At 49.2% G+C, this 12,890-nt stretch overlaps 1 protein-coding gene across 1 annotated transcript in view; it reads right to left on the bottom strand.

Moving 5' to 3' along the window:
- LOC141731339 (uncharacterized) overlaps nt 1-12,890 on the bottom strand; it is a 796,170-nt gene that overhangs the window by 422,779 nt on the left and 360,501 nt on the right. The window contains exon 11 of the mRNA XM_074555958.1: nt 432-1,103. Within this exon, the coding sequence (XP_074412059.1) occupies nt 432-1,103 (672 nt within the window). The remainder of the gene's footprint in view (nt 1-431; nt 1,104-12,890) is intronic.

The raw sequence follows: 12,890 nt of genomic DNA, 5'->3' as shown, positions 1-12,890 counted from the left end.
CTTCCAACCCCATCTCACCCTGGTACCTGTGGAATGGAGTCAGTTTGGCATAGGATTGAGATTTTGAGGTGGGAACAAGCAATTTGAGGTAGGATTGAGCCCTTTTGTGTTAAGATTGACCTGTTTTCAGTATGATTTGAGTGGTTTTGAGGTGAAAGATTGATCCCTCTTCACTTTTGGACTGCAAAGAGATGGAAAAGACAAGAAAATTAAGGCCAAACCAAAAGAATAAGAAGCCAGGTGTGTTCCCAACATGGATCACAGGGAAAGTGGGTCACCAGGGCTGTGCCCCAAGTGCCTCCTCCAGTGGGGGATGGAGCTGGAGCAGAGCACGAAGCTCTTCCTGCACTCAGGGCACTAGCAGGGCTTCCCTTATCGGTGGCTGTATTGGTGTCGGGTCAAATGAGAGCTCTGTGAGAAGCTCTTCGCACATTCTCTACACTTGTAGGGTCTCTCCCCTGTGTGGATGCGCCGGTGGGTGATGAGTTGGCAGTTGTACTTAAATCCCTTCCCACACTCAGGGCAGAAGAGGGCCCTCTCCTCTGTGTGACTCAGATTGTGCAGGAGGAGATGGGAGTTGAACCGAAATCTATTCCCACACTCGGAACACTCGTAAGGCCTCTCCCTAGTGTGGATCTTTTGGTGCCTGATCAGGGTGTCATGGTCCCTAAAGCTCTTCCCACATTCCCCATACTCGTAGGGTCGTTCCCCAGTGTGGATCCTCTGGTGCTTGATCAGGTCAGAGCTCCCGCTGAAGCTCTTCCCACACTCCCCACACTCATGGGGCTGTTCCCCAGTGTGGGTTCTCTGGTGGCTGATCAGGCTGGAGCTCTGCCTGAAGCTCTGTCCACACTCCCTACACTCGTAGGGCCTCTCCCCAGTGTGGGTCCTCTGGTGGCTGGTCAAGTGGGAGCTCCGGCTGAAGCTCATCCCACACTCCCCACACTCGAACGGCCATTCCCCAGTGTGGGTCCTCTGGTGCTCAATGAGCTTATAGTTCCACCTGAAGCTCTTCCCACACTCCACACATGTGTGGGGCTTCTCCCCATCATGGAGCTGTTCATGGAGCACCAGCTCAGAGCTCTGGCTTGATCTCTGGCCACCTTCCCAGCCCAGGCTGTCTCTTTCCTCCTCAGATCCCTGCCAGCTGCATTTGCAGCCCCTCCTCGTGCGGCATCTCCGGCGCTTTTCCTCCCCGTTGGCTTCCTGCGCCATGGAGCCGCTCAAAATGGCTTCTTCCACCAGGTTCTGCTGCGGGCATTTGTTCCCCCTGCTCTCCATGCTCAGCTCCTGCTCTGGGGGAGGAAGGACAAGGACAGGATGGGATTTGCGTCTGTGCCACAGGCAAGGGCAAGGAGATTCCCCGCAGGGCTGAGCTGCAGCCAGGGCCATACTGGGCTGGGCTACGGAGCAGCACAGAGGGGAAAGGGGCACTGACTTCCTCCTCACCTGCTTCAGTGTCCCAGGGCATCTTCCTCACAGACTCCCAGGGGTTGGCAATGGGAAATCCTGGTTTGGGGAAAACAAGGGATGAGCATATTGAGTTTGAAGGTCCCTCTGCCCAAGTCCATCTCTACCAGTCACCGGCCATCTGTACTTCACAAAAACCTTCCAAACACCCAGATTCAGCCCTGGAAAAGCCTCCCAGGAGTTCCCTGTCCCTGGTCCCTCCCTTTGGGTGTTCAAGGGTTCCCCCCGTCCCAGCTGCAGGGGGTCACACTTAGATTGGGGGTCCCCCTTCTCCTCGGTGCCCGCCCTGCCAAGGCTGCTGGCAGTCCCAGCGATCCCAAAAGCTCCCCCCTCTTCGCTCTCCCCATTTCGGGATGCCGGGGCTGTTTGGGCTCCCGGGCTCCCTTCTCCCCTCATTCTCTGCTCGGGGCTGCAGCGGCTCCAAGGAGTCCCCCCTGCCCCTCTCCAGGCTCTTGAGGCTCCCGCCCATGGCGGCGCTCCCCCCTCTCTGGGCTCCCCACTTTGGGCTCCTGCGGCACACAGGGCTCTGCTCCTCCAGGCTGCCTCTGCCGGCAGCCGCCACCAGCACCCGCCGATGTCCCCCCGAGGGGCCTTTTCCGCTCAGCCTTGGACTGCTTCATTCTCCAAACATCCCCCAAAAAACCCAACTGGGAGCAACTGGGAGTGTCTGGGAACATGCTGGAGGGAACTGGGCTATACTGGGACATACTGGGAGGGTGTAATGGGAGGGACTGGAACAAATGAGGGTGAAAGAGAGCAACTGGAACCATGTGGAGCACAACTGGCTCTTACTGGCAGGGACTGGGAGCACAGTGGGGCCATCTTTGGATCATACTGGAAGGGACTGGACTAATATAAGAAAACCCTCAAAAACTCCAGAGATACACCAAAAATCCCAGTGGAACTCACCAAAATTTTATAAAACTCCCAAAAATTTCAATAAATTCCCCCCCAAAACCCCCACAACCCCAACAAAACACCCCAAATCCAAAACCCCCCAAATCAACAAAACCCCCCAAAATCACATAAGCATCTCTAAACCCAATAATTCTCCCAAAAACCCCCAATAATTCCCCTTAAATTCCTAACAAAATCCCCCAAAGCCCAAAAAAGCCACCCTGAAATTCTCAAACAGCCTCGCAAAACCCCAAAATCCCCACAAATCCCCCCAGAACCTGCCAGACTCAGTGGGGCTGTCCTGGATCAGGGGGCACCGGCCGGTGGAACAGCAGCCACTTCAGGGGGCCCTCAGAGCTTTTTGGGGAGGGGGCACCATGGGAGACCCTCCAAAAACGGGTGGGGGGGGGGGGGGAGGAACCCCTGCGGTGCCCCCTCCCCCTGAAACCCCCAGACCTTGGTTCAGGGTGGGCCTGGGACCCCCCGGGACCCCCAATTCTCCCCCGAGACCTCTCCACGAACCCCAAACCCCCCAGAGTCCCCCAGGGTTGGCCTAGAATCACCCTGGACCCCCAAACCCTCCCCAAGACCCCCAAAACTCCCCAGGACTCTCAGACCCCCCCATTTCCCTCCAAAATTCACCCCAGAGCTACCTGAAACCCCCCTGTGAAAAATGCATGTATTTTATGATTGGCTTTTTGCAAATATTAAAATGAATATTATATGTGTTGTGTTAGAAAGAAATGCTGTATTAATTCTCTTAAGTACTATGTTAAATATAGTTTTAGGTTATAAAAATTGTTAAAACAGAAACTATGCTATGTAAGATGCTTTGTTTAACAGAAAGGGCTTGCAGCGAGATAGCAGCCACAGGACACCTAAATCTTTCAGAGAAAGGGAATTTATTGCCTTCTTATCAGAAGAAATGAACTTCTTCCCACCTTGGAGGCGCTGTTAGGATTAGAAGGAAGAAGCTGACACTGACCAGACAGAATCCTGTGTTTGAATGGAATTTATGCATCATGTATGAAGTGTATGAATATGCAACGGGCTATTGTTCTTAATGGTTAGTCCTTTGTTAGCAGGGGTCTTTTTTGGGCTCGTGATGCCCAGAAAAAGGTACCCGGACGTCCATAATTCTTTGTTTTTATTATCTCGTATTGTCCTAATTCAATTTGTCCAAATTGTTATTACTCTAATTGTGTTACTATTTTTATAACCATATTTTTTACTTTTAAATTTTGAAAACAACCGATTGGCGTTCTTCACAATTTGGTAGCAGAGGATGGTTGCTAACACCTCGCTGCCTGTGCTTTAGGAGAGTCAGAGTGGGGAAGGCACGCCCTGCCCTATTTGGCAGCCTCGCTTTGTTTCCCCTGAAGTGACCGACAGACGCAGGTTACGATCTGTGGACAAAAGGAGGCAATATAACAGAGAGAAGGAAAAAAAAGGCTCCCTACAACTGCGGTAATTGGTCCCCTAAGTGTAGTAGTGCGCACGAAGAACCCGGGAAGGAAAAAGGATTGGTAAGTATTTCTCGGGCGGGGGGCAGGTACAGGGAGGGGATGAATGTGTGTGAATGAGAGGCAGGCTGGTTGTCCCAGACCTGCCAAGTGAGTGAGGAGTCTCCCATGCTGCGTTTTCCTCTTTTCGCGAGAAAAACGGCCAGTAAAGAGACAAAGCGAGTGATAAGAGAGTGAAAGAACCCCCCGGGGTGACTGGGACTGGGTCTCAGGGAGGGGTTGGACCCCTCGGAGGTAGGCAGCAAGGTTTCCTCACCCAATCCACTAGGAAACGGGACAGGAGGGGCCCCTAAAACCTGCTGGGTTGAGGGATTTATATTCTAAGAGCATCCAAGAGCAGGGTTGAGCAGAATTCTGTCGGAGTGAGGATATGCCCAAGAACACTCAGGGTGGGACAACACAACTAGATTGAGGGATTAAAATTTTACCCAACAGCATCCGGGGTTGGACAACACAGCTAGACTGAGGGAAAAATTTTTGCCCAACAAGATCCAGGGTTGAACAACACAGCCAGATTGAGGGATAAAAAATGCCCAAGAACATCCAGGGTTGGACAACACAGCAAAACAAATTAAATGCCCAAGAGCATCTGTAGTTGTACCACACCGCTGGGTTGAGGGACAGAAAATGCCCAAGAGCATCTGGGGTTGAACAACACAGCTGAATTTAGGGAAAAATACCCAAGAGCATCTGGGGTTGGACAACATGGCAGGACTGAGGGAATAATTGCCCCAGAGCATTTTGGCTTGGATAACACAGCTGGGTTGAGGGATATCCAATAGCACTGAGACTGGCCAGTAACACCTAAACTTGTAATAGGTGATGTGAAAGTAAAAGGTACCTTATTGTTGTTTTGTGGTGTGTGTGAGTGAGACCCACACAAAGTCAGCCTCAACTTCCCAGGCAGGTGGGAAGGGGGAGGCAGTGGAAAGAGGAGTGAGTGACCTGCACACCAGGCTGTAGCTCCCGGGTAGGTGGGGGCTTCTGGGCCGAAGAGGAGTGAGTGACCTGCGAACCAAGCTGGCGTTCCCTGGGTGTGTGAGGGGGCCGTAGCTGAAGAGTGTGAAGGACATGCAGACAGCCTCACAGGGGAACGGACGCCAGAGGCAGCAGAGTCAGGCCCTTCTCGGGGGCCTGGTGACACTGAGACCTGGAGGTCAACCCCAGAGCGAAAGAGGGGGCCACAAGGACCTGTGATTTTCTAGCAATAAGGATCCACTTTCTGTCTTGAGAGTGTGAAGGAATATGTGAAAGTGAATGAGAAATAAAAGTGAGTGAATGTAGATGAATGAAAGTATAGGTAATGTCGATTGTGCATTTTAAGCCTTACCATATCTCCTTGGAGGGAGGTGGATTGTATTGACAAGCAGTGTGAGAAAAAGGGGTTTTTTTGGGTGTAAGTAGTTGAAAGAAAAGTGGTATTTAAGTTGTTAGTAAAAAGTTGTCGTGGGGTGACAGCCTTCAGCCTTTATCCCCATATCGTGTGTTGTGTCTGGCAGCTGTGCCTTCCACCCCCCCCCCCCGGCCGTCTTGCTGTGGCCGGATGGGGAAGAGGGGGGGGGGGTGTGGGGTGTGCCCAGGCACTTTTGCTTTGGGCTTTTGCTGCTTGGCTTGGCTAGCCGCTTGCTTGCTTGCTTGCTTGCTTTCTGCTTTTTTTTTTGCGCTGGTTTTTTTTCTTTTTTTCCCTTTTCTTTTGTTCTCTCTTTCTTACCCTCCCCTGAAGATACTGGACCGGCTCCGGATCTGGCCTGAGAGCTCCAGGACACCCGAAGCCTGCGACAGAAGCTCGGCGCCCTCACAACACAGTCTGGTCCCTTTTCTTTTCTTGTGTTGGGGAGTGTTCTTTTTGTTATTTGTAAATAAATAGGTTTTGTTTTCCACTTTGCTCCTCCGAGGAATTCCTTCCCGAACCTGGTGTTGGAGGAGGGGTGGTTGGAGGTTTGTTTTGTTTTGGGGGGGGCTCCCTTTTTGAGATTTCCCCCTAATTTGTCCTAAACTAGGACAGTATACTTTTTGGTGCGTTGGCCGGGAAAGTCGGAGGCCAAAAAGAGTGGAAAAAAAACCTATAACAATAATATTTTGGTTTTGGTTGTTTTGTGGGCATATTGGTGATTCATAATGTCATTTGGAGTGGAAGCTTGCCGGTTTTTCTGGTCCCTAGGGGCTTTTGAAGTTTTAATACCTTTGTGGTCCCTAGGGTTATTTCCTTACCCCAAAATAGCTCTGATGTTGTCCCTAATAAGTAGCTTTTGTAAGCGGGGGGCACTAACCAGAATAATCATTGTGCTGGCCTTATGTTGATGGCCTTATGTTGTGCTGGCCTTATGTGATGATGTGTCGGATAACAATGCTGGACTTTATTTCAGGAATGTATGGATTGTTGTCATGGCTGTGTACTCAGTTTGTTTGGGGAGAAGAAGAGGAAGGGGCTTTTCAGCCTTTGTCTTCCTTCTTCTCCTACAAATTGTTGACATCTCTATTAGAAAATACTGACTTTCCCCTGAGTTTGAAAGAAACCATCTTTCTGGCATTTAATTTATTAAGCCTTGTCTATACTGTCTGGAGTGTATATAAAATGAAAGCTGAGATTTCTAGAGGGGTTAGAGAGACTCCTGATTCAGGAGTAAAACAAAGCAGGAAAAATCTTGACTGGAGTGGGAAATGGGAGGATATGGGCCAGACTTTAAAGGAATTTTCTGATCCTATAGACTGGGACTTTCCATCTGATCAAATTCAGAATCCAGTCGAGCTGGCAAAGTATTTGAGGGAGAAGTGCCATGGTAATACTAAGGAAGAAAGGATTACTGCAGTGAGCTGGGCCTTGGAGTTTGTTTACCGTACTCTGCTAGATACTGTGGAGCAGCAGATAGCAGAAAGGGAACAGGGAGATAAGTTAGTTACTATCCCAGTGACCCAGGCTGCAGCTAACATCCCAGGCTCCAGGCTAGCAGCTGAATCAGACAATAGGCCCCAAACCATGGCTGTTGCAGCTAATACAAGAGGTGGAAAGTGTAAAGGCAAGACCGATCGGAAGGTGGAGGATGATGACGATGATGCAGAAGAAGGACCCTCACCAAAATCAGAGGCCACATCAAGGGGCACAGAATCTGGAGCCAATATTGACTCCTTTTCTCTGAAGGACCTCAGAGGCCTAAGAAAGGATTACAGCCGACAACCTGACGAATCTATTATTAGTTGGTTAGTCCGCCTTTGGGATGCTGCAGGGGAGGTTACGATTTTGGATGGTACTGAAGTGAGGCATTTGGGATCCCTGTCACATGATCCTGCCATCGATCAAGGTGTGATGAGGGGGGCTAACCCTCACAGCCTCTGGGAACGGGTCCTAAGAAGCGTAGCAGAACGGTACCTGTGTACGGATGATCTCTATATGCAGCAGACACGGTGGAAGACCATAGAACAGGGGATCCAACGCCTGAGAGAGATGGCGGTCATAGAGCTCATTTTCTCAGATGACACAACAACTAGGAATCCGGACCTGGTACCATGCACTCCGATAATGTGGAGGAAACTTGTGCGACTTGGGCCACCTGAATACGCTTCTGCCCTAGCAATAATGAAGCGAGATGATACATATGAGACTGTGCTCGATATGGCAAAGAAGCTTCGAGCGTACGCAGATGCTGTGCATGGCCCAACTCATGCCAGAATTGCAGCAGTGGAAACCCGACTGCAGAAACTAGAAGACAAAATAGAGGAGAATCATAAGAAACTCCGGGAAGAGATTAAGGAGGACCTTATTCAAATCTCAGCCGTACAAATTAGAAGCCCTGGTGTCCAACGCCGGCGCTCCTTTGATGGGGAGAGAAGGTACATCCCACGGGCTGAGTTATGGTTTTTCCTGCGTGAGTCTGGAGAAGACATGAGGAGATGGGATGGAAAACCCACCGCTGTTTTGGCACAACGGGTGCGTGATTTGAAGAAAAGAGAAAGTATAACCAAAAAGATAGCAGCTCCGGTCGCTCGTAGCCGAGATGTTAAGTATGACGATGACGATGACATGTCCGATCCCCTTGAAGGAACTTCCAAGGCATATGCCCAAGGAAAGAAGGACAATCTGGCTTAGAGGGGCCCTGCCTCCAGCCAGGAAGAGGCACGGGAGAACCGGGTTTTTTGGAAGGTGTGGATCAGATGGCCTGGCACATCAGAGCCACAAGACTATGAAGCATTGGTTGACACTGGATCACAATGTACCTTAATGCCATCGGAACACATGGGGACAGAACCTGTTTCCATTGCTGGAGTGACGGGGGGATCACAACAGTTGACTTTGTTGGAAGCTGAGGTGAGCTTGACTGGGAAGGAGTGGCAGGAACATCCGATTGTGACTGGTCCAGAGGCTCCGTGTATTTTGGGCATAGACTTCCTCCGGAATGGCTACTACAAAGATCCTAAGGGATTCAGGTGGGCTTTTGGAATAGCTGCAGTGGAGATAGAGGGTATTAAACAATTGAATACCTTGTCTGGACTATCAGAGAACCCATCTGCAGTAGGACTCTTGAAGGTAGAGGAGCAGCGAGTGCCAATTGCCACCTCAACAGTGCATCGCAGGCAGTACCGGACGAATCGAGATGCCGTGATCCCCATCCACAAGATGATTCGAGAGCTGGAGAGCCAAGGGGTGGTCAGTAAAACCCACTCACCCTTTAACAGCCCTATCTGGCCCGTACGAAAATCTGACGGAGAATGGAGATTGACTGTAGACTATCGTGCCTTGAATGAAGTGACTCCACCACTGAGTGCGGCTGTACCGGACATACTGGAACTGCAGTACGAGCTGGAGTCCAAGGCAGCAAAGTGGTACGCGACCATTGATATAGCTAACGCGTTTTTCTCCATCCCTCTGGCAGCAGAATGCAGGCCTCAGTTTGCTTTTACATGGAGGGGAGTGCAGTATACCTGGAACCGATTGCCCCAGGGGTGGAAACACAGTCCTACCATCTGTCATGGACTGATCCAGGCTGCACTAGAAGAGGGTGAGGCTCCAGAACATTTACAATATATTGATGATATCATTGTTTGGGGGAACACGGCAATAGAAGTGTTCGAAAAAGGAGAGAAGATAATTCATATTCTCCTGGACGCCGGATTTGCCATTAAGAAGAGCAAAGTCAAGGGACCTGCCCGAGAAATTCAGTTCTTGGGGGTGAAGTGGCAAGATGGACGGCGTCAGATTCCTGCGGATGTTATTAACAAAATCACTGCTATGTCCCCACCAACTGATAAGAAGGAGACACAAGCTTTCTTAGGTGCTATAGGTTTCTGGAGGATGCACATCCCTGAGTATAGTCAGATTGTGAGACCCCTTTATTTGGTTACCCGCAAGAAGAACGACTTCCATTGGGGCCCTGAGCAGCAGCAAGCTTTCGTCCAGATCAAGCAGGAGATCGCTCATGCTGTAGCCCTTGGTCCAGTCAGGACAGGACCAGATGTGAAGAACGTGCTCTACTCTGCAGCCGGGAGCCATGGTCTGTCCTGGAGCCTTTGGCAAAAGCTACCTGGCGAGACCCGAGGCCGACCATTGGGATTTTGGAGTAGGAGCTACAGGGGGTCTGAAGATAACTATACTCCAACAGAAAAGGAAATCTTGGCCGCCTATGAAGGAGTCCAAGCTGCCTCGGAGGTGATTGGTACAGAGGCACAACTCCTTCTCGCACCCCGACTACCGGTGCTGGGATGGATGTTCAGAGGAAAGGTTCCCTCTACCCACCATGCCACCAGTGCTACTTGGAGTAAGTGGATTGCCCTCAATACGCAGCGCGCTCGAATTGGGAAGTTAAATCGCCCTGGGATTCTAGAAATAATTACAAATTGGCCCGAAGGTGAAAGCTTTAGTGTCGCAGATGAGGAGCCAGAGCCAGTGACCCGGGTTGAGGAAGCTCCGCCATACAATCAGTTGCCAGAAGAAGAAACACGTTACGCCCTATTCACTGATGGTTCTTGTCGTGTCATAGGGATGAAACGGAGGTGGAAAGCAGCTGTATGGAGTCCCACTCGACGGGTTGCAGAGGCTACTGAAGGAGAGGGTGAATCCAGTCAATTTGCTGAAATCAAAGCTATTCAACTGGCCTTAGGTATTGCAGAGAGAGAGAAGTGGCCAAGGCTCTATTTGTATACCGATTCTTGGATGGCAGCCAACGCTCTATGGGGATGGCTGAAGAGATGGAAGGAGGCCAGCTGGCAGCGCAGAGGAAAACCAATTTGGGCTGCGGAAGAGTGGAAGGATATCGCTACCCGGTTAGAGAAGTTACCTGTGAAGGTTCGCCATGTAGATGCCCATGTCCCCAGAAGTAGAGCTAATGAAGAGCAGCAAAACAACCAGCAAGTACATCAGGCTGCAAAGATAGGGGAGTTGAAGATAGATCTCGACTGGGAGCATAAGGGAGAGTTATTCTTAGCACGATGGGCCCACGATGCCTCAGGCCACCAGGGTAGAGATGCCACCTATAAGTGGGCACGAGACCGAGGGGTGGATCTAACCATGGACAGTATCTCTCAGGTTATTCGTGACTGTGAGACGTGCGCTGCCATTAAGCAGGCCAAGCGACTGAAGCCCCTCTGGTATGGGGGGCGGTGGTCTAAGTACAAATATGGGCAGGCCTGGCAGATTGATTACATCACACTGCCTCAAACCCGCCAGGGCAAGCGCTATGTACTAACCATGGTAGAAGCCACCACAGGATGGTTGGAAACTTATCCTGTGTCCCATGCTACTGCCCGTAACACTATCTTGGGCCTTGAGAAGCAGGTCCTTTGGAGGCACGGTACTCCCGAGAGAATTGAGTCGGATAATGGAACTCATTTTAAAAACAATCTTATTAATACTTGGGCTAGGGAACATGGCATCGAGTGGGTATACCATATCCCCTATCATGCACCAGCTGCAGGGAAGGTGGAAAGGTACAATGGATTGTTAAAAACCACCTTAAAAGCATTGGGTGGGGGGTCTTTAAGAAACTGGGAGCAACATCTGGCAAAGGCTACCTGGTTAGTTAACACTCGAGGTTCCACCAACCGAGCGGGTCCTGCTCAGTCTGAGCTCCTTAATATAGTAGATGGGGATAAAGCCCCAGTGGCCCATGTCAGAGGTTTGTTGGGAAAGACAGTATGGATCAACCCTGCCTCGAGTACAGACAAACCCATCCGTGGGATTGTCTTTGCTCAAGGACCAGGTAATACATGGTGGATAATGCAGAAAGATGGAACAACACGGTGTGTACCTCAGGGAGACCTGATTGTGGGATGAGACTCATATATGAATGTCATTGTTTGTTGAATGTGAGACAGAAGGAAACTGTAAGTGTCAAAGGTCTGAGCAAGTAAGATGAGAGAAATGCGTAAGTGTCAAAGGTGTGAGTAAGTGAAATGAAAGTTTTTTACTGTATGTTCACGATATGGGATAAGGGGTGGAGTGTCGTGGGGTGACAGCCTTCAGCCTTTATCCCCATATCGTGTGTTGTGTCTGGCAGCTGTGCCTTCCACCCCCCCCCCCGGCCGTCTTGCTGTGGCCGGATGGGGAAGAGGGGGGGGGGTGTGGGGTGTGCCCAGGCACTTTTGCTTTGGGCTTTTGCTGCTTGGCTTGGCTAGCCGCTTGCTTGCTTGCTTGCTTGCTTGCTTTCTGCTTTTTTTTTGCGCTGGTTTTTTTTCTTTTTTTCCCTTTTCTTTTGTTCTCTCTTTCTTACCCTCCCCTGAAGATACTGGACCGGCTCCGGATCTGGCCTGAGAGCTCCAGGACACCCGAAGCCTGCGACAGAAGCTCGGCGCCCTCACAACACAGTCTGGTCCCTTTTCTTTTCTTGTGTTGGGGAGTGTTCTTTTTGTTATTTGTAAATAAATAGGTTTTGTTTTCCACTTTGCTCCTCCGAGGAATTCCTTCCCGAACCTGGTGTTGGAGGAGGGGTGGTTGGAGGTTTGTTTTGTTTTGGGGGGGGCTCCCTTTTTGAGATTTCCCCCTAATTTGTCCTAAACTAGGACAAAAGTGAAAAACGGAAGCAGGGGACGAATAGATAGAAAATTGAAAAATGAGACGGAAATACAGTAAGGTGGATACAGGAAAAGAAAAGCAGAAAAAATTACCAACAGAAATACCCCAAGACAGCCCTTTGGGAGTTATGTTAACAAACAGAAATACAACTCCTTGCAAAATACAGGGTATGCAGAAGTTGATGAGAAAAAACATGCAAACTTGTGAATTATATACTTAAAAAGAGCATTAGAAAATTTAACACAAAAGAAAGGAGTTATATATTGATTCAAGGGATGCCTTTAGAGTAGCACATGCCTCAAGAAAAATTTAAAAAGGGAGATTACTTAATTAAAGATGAAAAAGATTAGTACATGAGAAACTTATTTTCGAGGTTTTAGAGTCATTAAAATTACCTAAGAGAGATAGCAATAGTACATATTAAAGGACACAAAAAGGTAAAGACCCAGAAATAAGAAGAAATAATTGGCAGATCAAGAAGCTAAAGATGCAGCAGAAAATAGAGCTGAAAGAGCTAATATTAACTCCAAATGAAGAAAAATTGGAAATTCCAAAGTTTAGAGAAGCAAAAAAAAAAAAATTAAAAAATTAAAATTAAAACAAGATAGGTGGCGAACAAGATAAATCGGGGAAATAGAAACATCTTGATGGAAGACAATTAGATAATAAAACACTTACTAGGGAATAGCAGAGGACATGTATCAAAAAGCCCGGTGGGATACTCAGGCTTTGTGTGATCATTTTTTTAAGGCACTATGGGTGCACTGAGACTTTTAGAGTAGAAAAACAAGTACCTGAAATATGTATAATTTGCCAAAAGATAAATAAAAGGGTGATGAGAAAAACAATATGAGAAGGTCGTGAGTTAGCTCGTCGACCATTTCAAAGTATCCAAGCAGAAGTTTAGATTTGTTAAGCTCTGGATTTATTTGTAAAAACCGTTTAATCCAGAAGAAAAATAGTATACCACATGCTGGGGAGGGGGGAGGCTGTAGGAA

Source organism: Zonotrichia albicollis, chromosome 20, assembly GCF_047830755.1.
Source record: "Zonotrichia albicollis isolate bZonAlb1 chromosome 20, bZonAlb1.hap1, whole genome shotgun sequence".
NCBI classification, from domain to species: domain Eukaryota; kingdom Metazoa; phylum Chordata; class Aves; order Passeriformes; family Passerellidae; genus Zonotrichia; species Zonotrichia albicollis.
The sequence above is the reverse complement of the archived record's forward strand: the minus strand, read 5'-3'. Positions and strand labels throughout refer to the sequence as shown.